The sequence below is a fragment of the Myodes glareolus genome, chromosome 8 (genome assembly GCF_982192425.1).
Source record: "Myodes glareolus chromosome 8, mMyoGla1.1, whole genome shotgun sequence".
Lineage (NCBI taxonomy): Eukaryota > Metazoa > Chordata > Mammalia > Rodentia > Cricetidae > Myodes > Myodes glareolus.
This window is the reverse complement of record NC_142033.1, coordinates 101,585,288-101,603,803: the sequence shown is the minus strand read 5'-3', so window position 1 is coordinate 101,603,803 and position 18,516 is coordinate 101,585,288. Positions and strand designations below refer to the sequence as shown.

The 18,516-nt window shown below is 58.3% G+C and overlaps 1 protein-coding gene across 4 annotated transcripts; it reads right to left on the bottom strand.

The window, feature by feature from the left end:
• Window positions 1–105: 105 nt before the first annotated feature.
• Window positions 106–17,011, bottom strand: Sema6b (semaphorin 6B). Of its 4 annotated transcripts, none has more exons than XM_087909284.1 (17): window positions 16,872–17,011; window positions 10,027–10,179; window positions 9,811–9,934; window positions 8,356–8,416; window positions 8,172–8,234; window positions 7,796–7,897; window positions 7,374–7,464; window positions 6,547–6,666; window positions 5,977–6,065; window positions 4,637–4,854; window positions 3,938–4,069; window positions 3,542–3,691; window positions 3,046–3,228; window positions 2,812–2,961; window positions 2,498–2,575; window positions 2,310–2,368; window positions 106–1,940 (listed from the first exon to the last, which is right to left on the bottom strand). In XM_087909284.1, exons 2-17 carry the CDS (start codon window positions 10,148–10,150, stop codon window positions 1,027–1,029), a joined length of 2,658 nt encoding a protein of 885 aa, XP_087765410.1. In that variant the 5' UTR covers window positions 10,151–10,179; window positions 16,872–17,011; the 3' UTR covers window positions 106–1,026. The 4 variants fall into 4 exon arrangements, with proteins under 4 accessions (XP_087765410.1, XP_085548495.1, XP_085548493.1 ...); XM_085692369.2 differs by lacking the exon at window positions 16,872–17,011 and adding an exon at window positions 16,038–16,169; XM_085692367.2 differs by lacking the exon at window positions 16,872–17,011 and adding an exon at window positions 10,905–11,035.
• Between the last annotated feature and the right edge of the window lie 1,505 nt (window positions 17,012–18,516).

The window sequence follows — 18,516 nt, the reverse complement described above, 5'->3', positions numbered from 1 at the left end:
CTCTAGGGCTAAACCCCCATTTGCCTGTGAGCACGACTAAGAGCAGACTGTCCCCCAGGTGTTCCCAGTCACCCCAGAAAACAGAGCTGACCCAGAGTCGAGGGGGCCGGTGGATGTAAACAGAGTTTTATTGACGGGGATAGGGCTGGGGAGGGTCCTGGACTCAGCTGGCCACGTGGCATGCACGGTCAGCTGGCGGTCAAAGAGTGGACGTCACAAGGGGGGGGCGGGTGGCATGGGCCTCTCTGACCACCCCAGGGCTGTATTTACAGGGGGGTCTGCCCACCTCCACCCCCCTAAGACCCCCACAAGCCCTTTAGAAGCAGGGTTCCCCATCTCCCAGCCTGGACCGCAGGTCCCCTCTGCAGAAGCAGGATTTGAACTCCAAACCGGCACCTCGGAGGCCCCCTCCCCTGGGATTTTCTCCAGAAGTTCCACCATTGGCTCAGCCAACGCCAGGGTCTCTGAGGGCGCCATCACCCACATTCTGAGTCGCACACACGCACACCCACGGCGGCCCTGTCTCACACACGCACACACACACACTTCTGTCCCGGGCCCTTGCACACGAACAGACCATGCACACAGACACACACCCACACACGCAAGGACCCGGGACCGGGGAGGGGGTCCCTTCTGCGGAGGATGACTTGAGGCGGGAAGGCTCATTTCTGCAGCTCTGCCTCCCCTCACCCCACGTCTTCACCCCCCACCCCGGCTGCCACCCCAAGAACGGGGCTGTGCAATTTCTTAGAAAAAAAAAAACTCAAAATAAACAAAAAAAAATCAAAGTCTATGCGCAGAAGGTCAAAGGTCGACCTCCTCCCGCCCACCCCGGGGCTTCGTGTCCTGAATCCTCCGAGATGGAGGGGGCTCTTGTGCTTCCCTGTGGCGAGGGGACCCCCACACATGTGGGTGGGGGACGGACGCACCCCACTCGGAGCCGGCAGGGCCCGGTGACCTGAGCTCGCGCCCCCCGCCCCGCCCCGGTCGCTGTGGTTGGCACCGTCAAGGCGTCCACCCGGCCTAGGGCACCGGGGGTGCAGTCCGCTCACCTGCCCCGCAGGGCAGCAGGTGCGTCGAGTCCGCGGGTGGGTGGCGGCGGGGACGGTGACCTCCGGGCCGGGCCTCGCCGCTGTTGAACGTGTGCGTGCGCCTCAGGGCTGCTGCGGGGGGCCCGTGGGGACCCGGTCTCCGCAGACTGCTGGTCGCGGGTGGGCTCCAGGGCCCGGGCAGACCGTCGCCCGCCGATGGGTCCAAGGGGCCCGTAGGTGCGGACACCACCCGCCGGCGGTCCGGGCTGGCGTGCGGCGTGAGCGGGAAGTCGCCGGGGTGCGAAGCCCGGCCGGGTCTAGAGGCGCAGAGGCGACCGTCGGGGCCTGGCTCCGCCGGCACTGGGGGTTGCTCAGGGGCGCGGGCGGGCGCCAGCAAGAGCAAGGAGGTGGAGGCCGAGGCCGACAGCAGAGCGTGGCTGTGGTCCCAGGCTCGTGGCCCCAGGGCGTGGGCGTGCGGGTGCGGCGTGGGCAAGCGCTTCTGGGGCAGAGGCGTCTGCTCCGGGGTGGGCAGTAGCCCCGAGTCCAGGTCATGAGGGCCACCATGCAACAGTGCTGCCTTCGTCCAGCCGTTCTGCATGAGCGGAGCGAGCAGGGCCTCCGGGGGACCCCCGGGTCCACCGCCGGCTCCGCGGCCCCCGGGCCCCGTACCCCTGCGCTCGCCCAGCCGGCTCACGCTCAGCACTGCCTCTCCGCCGCCGTGCGCCAGGATGGCCTCCTTGTCCTTGCGCCGGGCCAGCTCCCGCCGCTCGCGGAGACCCACGAACCAGCCCACGCTGAAGCCAGACACCACAGCGCCCACCACGAACGCCGCCACCGAGGACGTCACCAGCAGGTTCACTGACACCAGTCCTGCGCGCTCATCCGAGAGGCTGGCGCGCAAGAGTCCTGGGGACAGAAGGTGGCAGTAGGGTCCCAGCCTGAAAGCCAGTCTGTCTGCCCTAGACAGGCACTGAGTCACACGCCCATTTTTTTTTTGGGGGGGGGCAGGTTCCACCCTGACCGAGCCCAGTTTATCGCTGGGGGTTCTAGACCCAGGCTCTACCCCGACCACACCCCCAGGCATGAACTTTGTGTCTGAGCCACGCCCCTTGTCCGTGTTTTTTTTTTCCTGGAGTCCGTATCTTTTCATCCCTCCCTGCAGTCGCCACCAGAGGGCGCCCAGGAGCACAGAGTCACTGTCTCTGCCCAAAGCCTTCCAAAGGCTCCTACCTTCCTCACCCCCAGATACACAGGGGAGTCCCTTTCCCAGCTTACCTGAGCAGTCCCCTAAACCTGAGGTGCTGGCCCCGGACACATCTTGCTCAAACGTGGCACTGAGATGGGGGAAGGGGACAGAAGTAGACTTAGCAGAGAACCCTTTGCACCCAGCATGGCACAGGGAGGGGGATCGTGGACCGTGGATCCTCAGATGCGCCCCCCCACATGTCCTCCTTCCCCCGTACCTGGTTCCTGGTCTGAGGAAAATGCAGGAGCCGTCAGGGGCCCACCCGCAGTATGGATCCTGGCTGCCAATACAGTTCCTATGATAGAGCATGTAACAGCTGCTCAGGGGACCTGGGCCATATGGCCTCCGGAGCCCACACAGTCTGCCCACTGCTCCTCCAACACAGGCTCCATCCTGCCCAGGGCCTTTGCACAGCTGTGTGTGCTGCCCAGTTCACCTCTCCATAAACCAAAGCTTTTCAATGACATCTGGCTGTCTTCTCTGCCTTTGCCTCCCACCCTGTGCCAGCCTTGGGGCGGAAGAGGCACTCACTTCATGCACCCCGAGTGGAGCTGGCAGCGGGCAACGGGCACACGGACCACGCAGCGGGGGAAGGCCGCCAGCAGGCCACCTGAGGTTGTGTCCAGCTCCAGGCTCAGCAGTCGCTGCTCCCACTCACCACCGCTGCTGGACCGTCCACACCTGGGCATACAGAGTGGTGAGTGAGGCTGGTGTGCCCACCCTGGCATCCAGCCAGCTGCTCCCACCTCCTGGTTATCCCCAGACCTGTCAGGTCGGTAGGTTTCAAACTCCTCCAGGAAGACACTGGGCCCGGTGGTCCCTGAGACACTGGCATTGGGCCTCACGAGGAATTTGAGGACGGTGCCCACCTCAGAGCCAAGGAAGACTATTGTCTGATTGCCCCATGGGCCCGCACCCACGTCCACAGCCACTCGAGTCAGCTGGTGCCTAGAACACAAGATGGAGTTGGAGGTCAGGTTGGTCCTGAAGCCCTGCAGGCCTCCTACTCCAGGTATCAAGCATCTCCTAAATTGTGGGGTGTAGGAGTAGTTACACAGATACACACCGACAGTTACACAATGATGCACATGACACTAAGAAGTCATGCTAGGTACTGCCTTGGGCCCTTGGCATAGGCTGTGCCCCCCACTCCCTACCCCAGGGCATTTGCATGAGCTGTCCTTGCCCAGCATATCCTTCAATCAATGAAGGCCCTTATGCCCCCCATGACATCCCAAACTACCCCGTCCCCAGCACTGACCGCATCAGAGTCCTCACGATCCAGGGAGCATGGCCCAGAGAAGGTACCGCTTCGTCCATCAGTGGGTGGGTCTTCACGAAGTTGAGGATCTCATCGGGCAGGGCACTGGAGGCGTTGTACTGCATACCGGGTGCTGCACAGCACCCGGGCCTGAGGGAGGACAGAAGAAGGGGAGTCAAGGAGGGTTCAGAGTACCTGGGGTGCAGCTTGAATGGCTCCCCACTCTGACTTCAACTCTAAACTCTTTGGAGCTTCAGGACCTCTGCACTGTGATCTGATTTGCCCTGAGGCCTCACACAGACGTTGCCTGGCTTATCCCTCTGGTGTTGCTTCCTCCACCAGCTTCTTTCATTTTCCCTCCACCATCTCCTCTCCCAAGCTGGGTGTCACTCTCACCTGGGCCGTGGCACTTGGTCTTCAGGTACTGGCGTCCAGATGGACTCGGGGGACTTCTGCTCTCGGAAGCGGCCTTCAAACACAGCAGCCACTTGGTTCATGTCAAAGGCGCAGACGGCTGAGCCGGGGATGCTGCCGAGGAGGGTAGAGACACTGCTGAGCCAGGTGGGGATGAAGTCACACAAGCCACTCCACCTCCCGAACACCCCCAGGGCCTTTGCATCTGCTCAGTTCCCACCATGGCTCGCTTGACTGTCTAGTGTTCCAGTCACATCTGCTGACCTCTCTCTATGGATCGTCATTTGCCTATGGTTCCCTTGTGCTCTGGGACCCAAGTCTGAGCCTTGCTCCATGTGTGATCCTCCATCATTCCAGCATATTTCTTGATCCCTCTGGCTCCTGTGACACCTGACACATGAGCCTCCTTCGCAGACCAGCATACAGCCTCTGAATCTTCATCTATCCTGTTCCCTCTTCCAGGGCCCCAGTGTCCCTTCTTCAGGAGCCCTTCCCGCCATGTCCCGAGGGACCACAGGACTCTGAGTGTCTCTTTTTTTCCTTGGCCCCAGCTTGGCATGGAGGTCTCCTGGAACCAATGCCGCCCAACACAGGACTCAGAATGTTTGCTGGGTGAATGTGCAAACCCGGGGATTCTGCTCACCAAACACCCCTGGTGGGCGCCCTGTGGCATTGGCTGACCTGTTGCTGGGGGTTGAGAAGACAGCAAGGATCACCGGCCGGCCACCCAGGCTCACTACACCTGTCACAGCCTGCAGTACATTGAAGTAGAAGTGCGAGTCCCCAGGCACAGAACAGTTGAGCCGGGCCTTCAGGAAAGAAGTCCACTGCTTCTCCAGCACCCGTGGGGAGCCACCCACATCATTCTTGCACACACGGGCCACGCGGGATACCACCACCTGGACAAGCATCAGGCATGAGGAACAACGTGAGTCAGCATGGTGTAGAAATAGCTGCTGCAAGGGCTGGAGATATGGCTCAGAGGTTAAAAGCATTGCCTGCTCTTCCAAAGGTCCTGAGTTCAATTCCTAGCAACCACATGGTGGCTCATAACCATCTGTAATGGGGTCTGGTGCCCTCTTCTGGCCTGCAGGCATATACACAGACAGAATATTGTATACATAATAAGTAAATTTTTTTTTTAAAAAAAGAAATAGCTGCTGCAAGCCATGCAGGACAGAGGGAAGCTCTGCTATAAGAACTAGAGGGGACCTGCCACATGGGACGCCAGACTCCAGGGATACTGACGGCACAGGTGACAAAGCAGGAGATAAATTGATGGGTGGGTGGATGGATGGGTGAGATGGGTGGATGGGTAGATGGGTGGGTGGATGGGCGGGTGGGTGGATGGGCGGGTGGGTGGGTGGATGGGCGGGTGGGTGGGTGAGTGGATGGATGGATGGGTGGATGGGTAGATGGGTGGGTGGATGGGCGGGTGGGTGGATGGGTAGATGGGTGGGTGGATGGGTAGATGGGTGGGTGGATGGGTAGATGGGTGGGTGGATGGGCGGGTGGGTGGATGGGTAGATGGGTGGGTGGATGGGCGGGTGGGTGGGTGAGTGGATGGATGGATGGGTGGATGGGTAGATGGGTGGGTGGATGGGCGGGTGGGTGGGTGAGTGGATGGATGGATGGGTGGATGGGTAGATGGGCGGGTGGGTCGATGGATTGTAGCCAACTCAGGTTAATGCTTCCTTGAAGGACTGAAGAACAGATAGCATGGTCTGTGATCTTGTGTCAGTGAGACAGACAGAGTGTTGAGGGATGGAGGCAGCCGGAGCTGTGGGGTCAGATGACACCAGTATCTCCACCACTTCTCTCTACAAAGATTTCAAACTCTACAGTTACTCGCTAAATGTCTTCCAGCATCAGAGGTTTGGGCCTTGCTGGGGGGACACTATAAAGACTGGGCCCTCCGACCCAGATGGATTCCATGGTTAGAACTCCTGTCCACCTTCCCTGATGTGAGCTTCTCAACTCAGTGTCCCCCTGCCCAGTCATCCCAAGGGTAGTTTTGTCACCTTTTCCAGGTAGTTAAACTCCATGGCGATTTCTCGGAAGAAGAAATAGACATGACTTCCCCATTCCACCGCATGTACAAAGTAGGGCTCTGTGGAGAAGAATCGGGGTCCAGCCTGAGTCGTCAGGAAGGGGCTCTGGGGCTCAGAATGTCACCAGCGCAAACTGTGAGCTGAGCCTTTTATTATGAAGAGGGGGCTTAGAATTGCCACTTAGTCAAAATGACTTTACTTTAACTCTTTTTGGGTGAGTGGGGTCATAACAAAACCACTGTGTCTATGCTCCCTAAGCTAACTATGCTGTTTTATGACCTATGTCCTCTCTATTTGGTGGAGAACGAGGCCCCAGGGTCTGCTCTCCTGTCCTTCCTCGAGGTTCCTCAGTCACCCGCTTCTAGCATGTTCTGCTTTACATCAAAATCTTCATCTAGTCTCATCTTTAAAAAGATCAACAGATTCCAAAACGGAGATCCCAGTCCCTCTGCTCCTGATCTCCTCCGGGGCTTTTCCTTGTTTGGGAATGTCAGGTAAATGTCACAGCTACAGCTCACACTCTGTTCTCAAGGGTCTCACCTTTAAACCACTTGGAGTCATGCTTCACTGTGCGCAGGGTGGGCCGGTCCCCGAGGCTGCGGTAGATGACAGCATCGATGGCTAAGAAGTCAGTCACCGTGGCTGTGAAGAGCATTCCATCTGGGGACCAAGTATGAGAGGAGCAGATAGGGGGTTAGACTGAGAAGGACCAGAGAGAAGCCAGGCATGGTGGCACACTCCTGAATCCCAGCACACGGGAGCCAGAGGCAGGTGAATCTGAGATCAGGGCTAGCCTGGTCTACAGAGCAAGTTCCAGGCCAGTCAGGGCTACACGGTGAGCCACTGTCTCGAAAAACAAGGAGGAGAAGGAGGAGGAGGAGAAGGAGAAGGAAGAAGGAGGAGGAGGGGAGGAGGAGGAGGAAAAGGAGAAGGAAGAAGGAGGAGGAAGAGGAGGAGGAAGAAGAGGAGGAGGAGGAGGAGGAGGAGGAGAAGGAGGAGGAGGAGGAGGAGAAGGAGGAGAAGGAGAAGGAGAAGGAGAAGGAGAAGGAGAAGGAGAAGAAGAAGAAGAAGAAGAAGAAGAAGAAGAAGAAGAAGAAGAAGAAGAAGAAGAAGAAAAGGCCCAGGGGGGCGGGGGGGGGCAAAAACTGGAACCTCAGCCTAACATGGCCTGTCACCAGACTGAACCTGGAACCCATCACGATCCCAGGCTGAGTCTTGGTCCCAGGTTCAATCTCTTCCTCTATGCTCAGCCTAGCCACCATCCTGACCTTGACTCTGACTGTGTCTAGAGTCTGTCTGTCCATTTCCCAGCTGCCTCCGAGTGACCAAGACTTTAGGATGAATGGGCCAACGCAGGAATTGCTCACCTGAGAAGAGGGCGACATTGGCATGCTTGGGGTCGTAGGGGCAGCGGGCCATGCCGCTGATGTTGTCCCCGAGAGGCTGCAGCGTGTCCATCTGCATGGAGGATGGAGTCTGAGCAATGGCTCTCACTCTGCCTGGCAGCTCCTGGCTTCCCCCACTCCCCAACTCCAGAAAAACCCTCACTTCATCCTGCATTACTGTGTGACATTGGCCAGTCAGTTAACCTCTCTGGGCCTTAGTTTCCTATGAAACTATTCACATTCCTATGGTATGTGAACGGGCCCGAGCCTATTGTAGTCAGTCTTGCAGGAAAAGGGGAAAAATCCCGGCAGGCCTAGCATAAGGGTACATGTGGCTGGGAGGAAACACTGGGCAGATGGAGGTGAAGCAGACCCCTTAGGGGCTCGGAAGGGCTGAGACTCACACTGTAATTGGCGCAGATGGGGTTAAATGCATTGGAGCCACACACGAAGAGCGTGGACTCGTCACGAAGCAGGAGCACCTTGACGAAGTTTCGACACTCGCCCTGGGGTGGAGAGGGAGGAAGGGGACATTAAGGGTGTCGTCCAGTCCCTGTGAACACGGCTTGAGCTGGGAAGTCAGCTGAGGCTGACCTAAGGTATGGGGTTACATGATGGGATGAAGGGGGTTGGGTATGTCCTGGGTAGATGGGGAGAGACAACTGAAACTTCCTGCCTTCAGGGAAACCATCACGAGGTGGGAAGAACCTCCCTGAGACTGGCCGGGGGGTAGGGGGGTAAAGGGTGGGCTAGGCCACGGCAGTACCAGGTCCCTCTAACCTCTTGCTTGCCCTTCATCCGACACACATTGATGTCACTGGGATTGGAGCGCCAGGTCAGCTTCTGCCGACACAAAGAAAGTGGGGTGAGGTGAGTGTGGTCCTCAGCATCCCTCGGATCCCTCCTCTCAGCCGAGTTCCACCTTCCCTCTTGGAGCCCCGGGACTGGCTGGCGCCTTCCTCACCCTCTGGTACCGCAGCTCTGTGGATGTGGACGGTTCCAGCTCTACCTGGTACAGGTTGTCTCTATAGGAAGAGCACGGTCTGTGAGGTTGGGGGACCCCACCACCGTCAGTCCTACCACAATACATATGGTGCCCATTCGGCACCCACGCCGTCCCTGGCCCGATTTGCTGTTTCTGCCTTTGAAATCTATGCCATATCCACCCCTTTCTCACCCCCAGCACGTGCCACCTCCTCCAGCCTCTAATCCTAACAGCTTGCTCACATCCAGGGCTCAGTGCCAACCTGCCACCAGGAGGCGACTGTGAGCCCCGAGTCCACTCCTTAGCCCGCAGCCTGTCACTCCCTCTGCCAAGCCCTTCTATCGCTCTCTCTAGGCACCCAGTAAATTGTGCCCAGATATTGTCCCCAACTGTAATACCCAGGTCAACTGTAGGCTCTAATGCAGAATTCAATGCCCTTAAAACTCAGACTTAAGGGTCTGGAGAGATGCCTCAGTGGTCAAGAGCACTAGCTGCTCTTCCAGAGGACCTGAGTTCAATTCCCAGCACCCACATGGCAGCTCACAACTGTCTGTAGCTCCAGTTCCAGGGGACCTGACACCATCACATGCAGGCAAAACACCAATGCACATAAAATAAAAATAAGTAGCTGGGCGGTGGTGGCACACACCTTTAATTCCAGCACTTGGGAGGCAGAGGCAGACAGGTCTCTGTGAGTTCGAGGTTTGCCTAGTCTACAAGAGCTAGTTCCATGACAGGTTCCAAAGCTACAGAAAAACCCTGTCTTGAAAAACCAAAATTAATAATTAATTTAAAAAAAAGAGCTCAGACTTAAGGCAAGTGATCTCTGTGAGTTCGAGGCCAGCCTACAGAACGAGTTCCAGAACAGACAGGAGTACACAGAGAAACCCTGTCTTAAAAAATGACAGCAACAACAAAACCAAACAAAAATCTCAGGCTCAGGCCCAAGTGCCCTTCAGACAGCACTCTGTACCCTCAGGAGGTAAAGTCACAGGCTGCAAAGCCAACCGGTGGCCCCAGAGCGGAGGGGAAGAGACCCGCCCCCACAGGTCGTCCTCGGCACCCGTGCACCTTTACATAAACACATCACGTATGTCACACATCACGTATGTCACACAGACACAAGCACAAAGTAAAATAAACCGGGTGATGGTGACGCACGCCTTTTATCCCAGCACTCAAGAGTTAGAGGCAGGCAGATCTCTGTGAGTTCCAGGACAGCCAGGGCTACCCAGAGAAACCCCATCTCAAACAAGCAAAACCACCCAGCATTCAGCATCCTTAAACTCAGTGCTCAATAGTCTTACAACTCAGTTCAGCACCCTTGAAACTCAGCATTCAGCACCAACCACAGGTCGCGCATTCCAGTCAGGTAACAAGCCCATCACGCAGCCCCTCAACTGTGCTGTCGTAGAGTCCCAAACACTTGCATACCTGTCCCCGATGAACAGTGTCCTGTTAACGCGTAGCACCCGCTGGATGTTGAGGTCCTCGGCACCCTCCGCAGGGGTCAGACGACCAGGCCCGCTGCCCACGAACACGGGGTAGTGGCTCAGGTCTAGGGGAGGGCGTGAAAGGAGGACGCACTTGGAAACAAGATCCCGCCCACCTGGGACCCCGACACTCCCCACCCGTCGATTTCCTACTCACAGTCCCTGGGGGCCACGCTGAGTGGAGGTGGTTCTTCCGGGAAGAGACCTTGAGCGACCCCCAGGAGCAGCAGCAGGAGCAGCAGCAAGGCTGGGCGGGGAGGAGGCGCTCGCGGGGTCCGCATGGCGAGGACCAGGTGGCCGCAGGTGACACCTGCAAGTCAGGACTGGGGTGAGTGGCGCGGTCTGCAGTTCCAACAGCAGCCGGCAGGGGGCGCGCGAGCCCCTTCCTCTCAGACTAAAAGTAAAAACATTGATAATAATAACGACGCTCAGACGTTGTTTAATTAACAAGCGACTTTACGACCACATGTGAGTAAAAATCTCAGGAAATAGCTGCAAACGAAAATGCATTAGGTAATTAAAAATTAATCACGAGAATTACAATAATGGATATTATCTTAAAACATGCGCTTTAGAATCCAATTTCAAAAAGCATTTAAAAATATCATTCAAATTAAAACACGAAAAGGCTTAGAGCCTGGCGTCGTTGCGCAGGCCTGTCATATCAACCCCGGGGAGGCTGAGGCAGGAGCATCATTATTAGGTCTAGGCCAGCCTGGGCTTAACAGCAAAACCCCATGATAAAACCAAATCGCCACAAAATTAAAATAAAGAGGGACATGATTTTTAAAGGCAAAGGCTGAACAAACCATAAGAGAATTAAAAGCCCACGGTGCTTTATAAACCACAGCATAAGCAATGGGGTCCGGAACATCCCACAAGACAGGACCTGGTGTCCCTGGTGAACTTGACTTTCCTCTTGCCGATTCCTCTTGCTCTCATCCATAACTGAGGAATCCTGAGGTATGTGAGTTCACACAAGGGACCCCAGCCCTCCAAAACTGGGGATCCCGGGGCATGGCGGCACCTCCCTACCAGAAAGGGGTGCAGTTCAGGTCCCAGGCACCCCTCATGGGACTCTCAGCAGCTTCATCAATCTTCAACCAACTCTGGGCCTCAGTTTCCTCATCCAGGCAGCAGAGATTTCTCCCAGCCCTCCCTCCCCCCACGATCGTGTGTCTTGGGGATCTGGAGCCCCAGTAGGTGGGGGCGATGGAGGGAACATCAGTCCCAGAACACAGGGCTCTAACGTTCAGGGCCAAAAAACAGGAAGACCTTGCGTGGCTTCCTCTCCCTGACCCTGGCTTCCAGGATTTGTGACTCAGAGGATGCACGTCCTCAGACACGGGTCTACTTCCTCATGAGCTTCCTACAGGGCTCCTCCCTGCGCTGCCCCCCTCTACTTACCCGCCCACCATGACCTCAGCCTGCAGACTGCCCCAGTCCCTCACTGGGGATTCTAGGCGGGGCCCCACCCTGGCCACGCCTCCAGCCCCTCACTGGGGGATTCTAGGTCTGATTCTGTAGCTCTGGACTCAGAGTTCAGGGAACACAACCACAGGAGTCGCATTGGGGAGCTCTATTTTTAGCAAAAGTCCCTGTCCCCCAGAATAAGATGGAATATTAAACAATTTTTTTTTTGAGACTGGTTCTTACTATGTAGACCAGGCTGGCCTCAACCTCCCTGAGATCCACTCCTCAGCCCTGAATCTGGGTCTTTAAGGCAACACTATTGAATTGGGGTTCCAACCATTCTCTGACACGCTGCAGCCTCCTTGCACCCCAAGGCCCTTCCACACCATCCAGGATGCCCCTCCCCGCTCCACTCAGCTCAGGGTCACCCACACATTTTCCACTCATCCATGAAGTTCTTCAGCACACAGGAGCGAAGGACACTGTGGGTCTAGCTCCTCTAGGCTCCCACCACCTCCCTCAGACCTCAGCCCACTGTCCCCAGCCCCATCCTCCCTCCTCCCTCTCTGTGCCCCCTCCCCACTGCTCCATACATAGGCTGAACCCCCTAGGTGCCCACACTACTCTCCTACGGTCAGGTATATCTTTGGCACTCAATAATCACTGTGTGTAAATACATGACCACCACGGAGAGCTGTGCCCTGCTGCCTCAGTGTCCCCAGTCCCCTGACATAACCCACGGTCACCCCATCGCCAAACCTGTCCTAGTGTGAGTGACCACCCACACGTTTCAAATGTGTCCCTGGGTGCACCCCCACCCCCGGCACCTGCCTGCGTGCCTCCCCCACATGGCTTCCAGGGACTCCGGTTCATGTGACAGCCCAATCTCACTGGCTGTGTGAGGAAACTGAGGCCCGGCACGTGGGATGGGCAGGCCCAGCCAGAGGCCAAGGACCTTCACTTCCCGGACTCTGCCTTCAGAGACACAACCGCAAATGTCCCAGATGTCACAATTGAGCCTGGGGGCAGAACACCTCCAGTTGGTGGAAGTCTCTGGCTGACCCCCAACCCAACTCCTCGTCCCCACCCTCACCCAACCCCCCAATCCCACTCACCCCATCCCCCTCCCTCAGTTCACCTTACACCTCCTCACCCACCACCCCAAACTCCTCATCCCCTCACCCCTGCATCTCCATAAGCAAGTTCTAAATTCAGTCCCTCTTGATTTCAGGGGGACTGGGATGATGTGGAAGGGTCCCCCCACCTTCCTGCCTCCCCATTCCTCATGACCACCAAGCAAGTAACAGTTGGGCTTTCAGACTCTGCCCCTCACCTGGCTGTGACTCTGACAGACCCTCAACTGTAGGCAATCCCCTGCCTCCTGCTTCCCCAGTGGCACTGGCTTCCCCAGGGGGATCGGGTGACTGGCAGCAGCCAGAGCTGGCCTGGTCCGGTTACTGGGTTACTGGCTCTCCTTACAGCCACCCCCAGCTGCTTCATGCCCCACTTAGCAAAGGCAGAGGAGGGGACTCAACCTCATCCCCTCAATTTGAACCCGTTTCTCGACTCCTCAATATGGCAGCCTCAGTTTCCTGATGGCCCGACACGGTATCCAGTAAGCTATCCAAGTGTATATGAGTGGTGCACAATGGTTGCTTAACTATAAGGGTGTCAGAGCTTGCTGTGTCCTCCCTCTGGGAAGTGAGGGCTGGTCTGGCAGCCACTGCTGTGTCCCCACAACACGAAGTCAGCATACCAGGTGAATCAGTGCCCTGAGAAGGATTGGCAAGGGCAAGCTCACACTGAACTTTCTGAGCACCGACTCTATACCAGCACGGTCAAAGATACAGCCATGATCCGAATCACATATGCCCAGGCCTTGGCACATGACGGGTATACAGAAAGTGGTCAATAAACGACATGCAAATAAACGACCCCTCAGAAGTGTGACCCCAGAGCTCAGGGAGGCTGCATCACTTGGCCTAGGTCACACGGCCTAGGTCACGTGGCACAGCCCAGTGGACAGTGGGGTTGAGAGCAGAGGAGGGAACCTGTGAGTCCACTCCCGATGGACACCTGAGATAAGCGCAGGGACAGGCTCCAGGGCCTCGCAAGGACTGCTGGGAACAGGAAGTGAGGAAGACAGGCAGAAATGGGTCTTGCTGGGGAAGACCCTGGGGTCAAAGTGGACCACAGGCCCCAAGTGACCGCCCATGGTGGGAGTCAAAGCCAGGGTCACTCCAGGATGACCCCAGGACCATAGCACCCCAGTCCCAGCTTTGCGTCTTCCCAGCACCTGGGAGCCAGACCCACTGAAGGGGTCTACACAAACACTTATGGAGACCTACTGTGTTCCTAGCTCACATCTGGAGACCTACTATGTTCGGAACTCACATGATGGAGTACACACTGTATTCAGGATCACATGATGGAGCACCCACTGCGCTCCCAGCTCACATGTGGAGACCTACTGTGTTCAGGGATCACATGATAGAGCACCTACTGTGTTCCCAGCTCACATCTGGAGACCTACTGTGTTCAGGGATCACATGATGGAGCACTCACTATGTTCCCAGCTCACATCTGGAGACCTACTGTGTTTAGAGCCCTGTGGTGGTGTGTCAGAGAATGTCTGCCTCAGTTCCTGGAATAGGAATTACCTGAACTTTTCACCTGGGAGAAGACTAAAGCCCAGAGTGGGCAGAAGGAGTCCAAGATTGAACAGCCACAACTACTGCCCACGAGGACCTACCTAGGGGTGAAGATGTGCCCAGTTTCTGGAATCCCCAATGTCTGTCCGTACTCCCTGCAGCCTGCGCCATCTATCCAGCTCCCTTCTCCCTCCCCCCAGTCACAGAGGTCCTCCCCCATCACACCAGAATGCATCATGCAACTGATTCCCTTCTACAGCAGCGACCCCTGCCCTGGGACTTAGCATGGCCCTCTGTCCCCTGCCCAGGGGCCTGTCCACAGCTGTGTTTCCCGCCCTGGGCCTCTGCACTGTCAGAGGGTTGAGGGCCACATCCTGGGAAGGGATCTCTGCTGCCTCTAGTGTGACAACCTCCCGCCGGACTTCCACAACAGCCGGCACAGCCCCTGCTGCAAGGCCCTTTTCCATGCACCTTCCCTGATCCACAATGCAGAATTCAACTTTCCCTAGCTTCAGTTGCCCCCTCCACTCCAGCTCCAACTGCACACAGTAGAGTGAGCCAGTATCTGCCTCAGTTTCCCCTCTCATGGTCTGGAAGAGTTCTAAGGAACAAACAGAAAAGCTGGGGTGGTTGTCTGGGCAAGACAATGACCACAGTACACAGGGGCCACTGGGAATGTTTGTTGACTGACTGAATGACTTCTCTAATCATTCAAGGTACCTCTAGAAGAAAGTTCCTTGGGGCTGAGCCAAGTGCATCCTGGGAAATGAGGTCTTCAGCCAGCCCAGCCTGCATCTCACCTGAGTTAAGAGTCACCCACCCACCACGGTCAGCCCTCGGTTCCCAGCGACCCTGAGATCTCCCCATGTCCCCTGTCTCTTAACAATCCCGCGTGGCCCCGGGAATGACGCTCCCCCTTCACAAAGTTCAGGCACCCTGGAAGTTCTCCCACTCCCCAGCCCAGACCGCCCAGCTGCCCTTCCAGGGCCACACCCAGGGTCAGCTCGGGACACCAGCCTTCCCTGGAGGCGACGGTCACCTTTCCTTCAGGCTCACCTGTCCGCAGTTTGACGTCACCTCTTCCGAGGGCAGCCACCTGCCTGCCCTCTGCCACAGACAGACAGATGGACGGGGTCGGGGTGGGGGGTGGGGGGTGGGGGGTGGGGGAGGACTGGAAGCCCCAGAGGATCTGAGGCCTCGGGAAACGCAGTGGGGGAAGAAGCAGGCAGAGCTGGTCGCACCAGAGGGCGCTCAGAGATTGACCTCCTAGCCCAGGACACACAGCAAAGCTAAAAGTTCAAACCGACTTCCCTCCAGGGCCCAAGACATCCAGGGCCACCTCGGAAGAGGGGTACTTGAGAGTGCTTGGTTTCCAGTGAATAGAGAGAGCGGCTCCCTCACTTGCTGCCCGAGAAACCCAGGGCCCCACAGAACAAGGCAGTCCCAGTGGGCATTCAGGGCCTCAATTTCCCCACTTCCTTTTGGCTCCCAGGCTGCCAGCTACTCAGTCTGAGGCTCCCCAGCAGAGAACAGTGACCTCCACTCTGCCAGACAGTAGGCCAGGTGGCATCAGGCCCTCCCAGGTCCAGGCCTTGAACCCCAGACCTCCCCACCTCTAACTTCTCAATAACCTGAAAGCAATCGTGCACCCTGAAAACCTGCCAGGGGCTGAGAAAGGGAACCAGGCAGAAGCCGCCTGGCCAGGCCCTCCAGTCATCTGTCCTCGGAGCATCCTCCAGTCCAGAGCTTGCTGGGCTGCAATATTGGGGTTCCCAACTCGGTTACACTCAGCTTGGGGTGGGGGTGTCCAGAGGCTAAAAGAATCTGGGGGTGACACAGACCTCAGGCAGGTGACAGAACCTGGGGGGGGGGGCGACACAGAGCTCAGGCACCGGGGGCTGGGGAGGGGGCAGAGACCTGGGTGGGGGAACGACACAGATCTCAGGTGGGGATGAAACACACACAGACCTCAGGCAGAGTGACAGCGACCTGGGAAGCTCAGTGACACAGACCTGCGGGAGCAGGCACACGGACCTCATGGGGACACACAGAGACAGCAAACGTTGATGACACAGAACAGACCTCAGGCGGGGGTGACACAGACCTCAGGTGGGGGTGACAGACCCCTAGCCGAGAAAAACTGGGATCCGTGAGTCCCTCCTGACCTCAGAGCTGTCGCAGGCCTAGAATTCGCCATCTGAGGCCGAGGTGGGGGTTCAGCCTGGCAGCAGTTCTGGGGAGGCGCCCCAAAGTCGGCGGTGGAGAGCAGGATGGGACACGTGACCCCCGCCCCAGGGACCAATCAGCGCCGCGGTCGGCCGGGGGGGCCACGGTGGCACCCACCCTGTGCGGCTGCTAGAGATGCTCCTTTGTCCCATTGTCGGGCTTTGGGGGACCTTGGTCGCCCCCCTCAGGGCCCCGCTGCAGCGGGGGCGTTGGCCGCGGTCTGTGTGCCCCCCCCCACTCCAGCTGCGTGGCCGAAGGGGACCGGCAGGTTCCCGAGAGCTCGGGGAGCAGCCGGTGCACGGGGCCGCGTGGGAACCCACGGGAGGTCGCGGCCGCGTGTCCCGCCCCCTCCCCCACCCCCACCCGCAGGCCGTCGCCCCAACAATTCAAAGCCACCGTCTCTGCCCCGACGCGACGAGCCCCGGCCTTGGCTGCAATCCCCGCCCGCTGCGCAGCCCGTTAGCCCCGCCCAGGGCGCTGGAGCCGCGACCGCACGCGGGGGCCCGAGCCAGTGTCGCTGCACGAGGCGCCCGCGGCCTGTGCGTGCCCGGTGCGTGAGTCCCCAGTGCATCTGTCTCCGCATCTGTCCCCGCGTCCGTCCCCGTGTCCGTCCCCGCATCTGTCCCCGCTGCATCTGTCCCCGCAGCATCTGTCCAAGGTGCGTCCCCGCGTCAGTCGCCGCGTCTGTCCCCGCGTCCGTTCCCGCTCTCACCTCGAAGCGCAGGCCGAGCACTTGCCCGGCTCGGCCCCGGCCCCGTAGCACCTCAGCCCGGGCTCCCACGCGCGGGCGGCTCCCGCGGGGGCGCAGCGCGGTGTCCGGGCCGGGGCCGCATCTCCGCCGCCGCCGCTGCGACTCCCGGCTCCGCCACCTCCGCCCCCAGCGCCCGAGCCCGGAGCCTTGCAAAACCCGGCGCGGATTGACGCGGAGCGGAACGCGATCGTAAGGAGAGTGGTGCCACGGCCTTCCCCGGCCTCAGTTTCCCTCTGTGCTTCTCACCTTTCACCACGGGAGTGACGCTAAAGGCCACGGGGTCCCGCACTGAGCGGGGTATCTCCAGTATACAGTATACATAGACGCTTTGCTATTGGTTGTTTTACATACAATTATTATTCCTCCCCACCCCGTTCACAGGGTTAGGTCCCATGGCCCCTGTGGCTCATGACATCCTTGAGTCAAACCAGGAGGATCTCTTTTATTTATTTATATTGTTTGACTAACTAAAGCGGGCTCGCCTATGGAGTCCAGGCTAGCCCGGAACCCAGAGTGCAGACTAAAGGTCTGCGCCATCACGCCCGCCCGCAACACTGTCTGAGGGACATTGGACGGCAAGACATCTCTTTCCATGCTTCAGTTTCCCTCTGTCGGAAGCCATCCTCATCCCAGATGTGACCTAATGCTGAATGCAAACCTCTCTCTCCCTCGGAGCTAGGGGCCACTTTATCGCTGTGCATCCAGTATACAGAAAACACTCTTTCGCTGTTGTCTGGAGTAAATCCTACACACGCCGCAGCTGGGCACCCCTGTCCCCAGGACTCCAGCCCGAGGGACAACTCGGGTGTTAGGATTTGAACTCTGAGTCGAGGTTACATGGACGTCTGGACGTCCTGAGGGGTTAGGCAGGCTCCCTGTTTGTCTCCAGGCTGAGACCTCACCGTGACCTATGCACCCTCTTTGCTGTCCCCAGCAAATCAGTCAAGACACAGCTTCTGTGGAGATACTGAGGCCTGCGAGGCAGGGGACAGGGACAGACCTAGGTCTACTCCTTGACCTATAATCCGTTCATCCGACAAACACTAATTGTCTGTGTCCTTGGTCCCGGAGGCCTGCCAAGGTGACCAATGGCTGCAGAAACCCAAGGGCTCTGTGACCGCCTGGGGCGGGGGAGGGAGGGCACGGGGAAGTTGTCAGGGCACGGTGCGGTGCGGGGAAGGACTGTCCCCAGAGAGACCTGTCTGAACAAAGGCCCATGGTCATGAATGCTGCCTCTTTCACAGACAGGACAGGGAGGTCAAGTGGCCCTCCCCCACCGGCTCCGGCTGGTCTCGGCGCTGACCTGATGGCCATGGGGAGTCAGGGAGGAGGGACCTCGCCTGAAGCCTCCAGAGCCAGCAACAGCAACCCTCCTCTCAGCTGTGGGGCAGACCCCGCCCCCTGGGCCTCAGTTTTCCCAGCCTAGGCAGCGCTGCGCGCCCGCCCTACTCCGGGCTCAGAGATTCCAGTGCGGATTTTGGGGACGCCCGAGGCTGCCGACACCTTCTTTCTTGGTTGCGGCCCAGGGGTGCGAGGGGGTCCGGAGAGACCCTAAGAGGGACAGTCGGCCTCGGAGACACTAAATCGGAAGGCTGGGTCCAGGGAC

What these genes read in the sequence shown, in the direction of transcription:
- Sema6b (XM_087909284.1), bottom strand. Translation starts at nt 10,150, where the DNA reads ATGCGGACCCCGCGAGCGCCTCCTCCCCGCCCAGCCTTGCTGCTGCTC. An exon ending in GGATGAAGGGCAAGCAAGAG is followed by an intron (nt 7,898 to 8,171) that starts GTTAGAGGGACC and finishes TCTCCACCCCAG; the next exon opens with GGCGAGTGTCGAAACTTCGT. An exon ending in AGGTTTAGGGGACTGCTCAG is followed by an intron (nt 1,941 to 2,309) that starts GTAAGCTGGGAA and finishes TTCTGTCCCCAG; the next exon opens with GACTCTTGCGCGCCAGCCTC.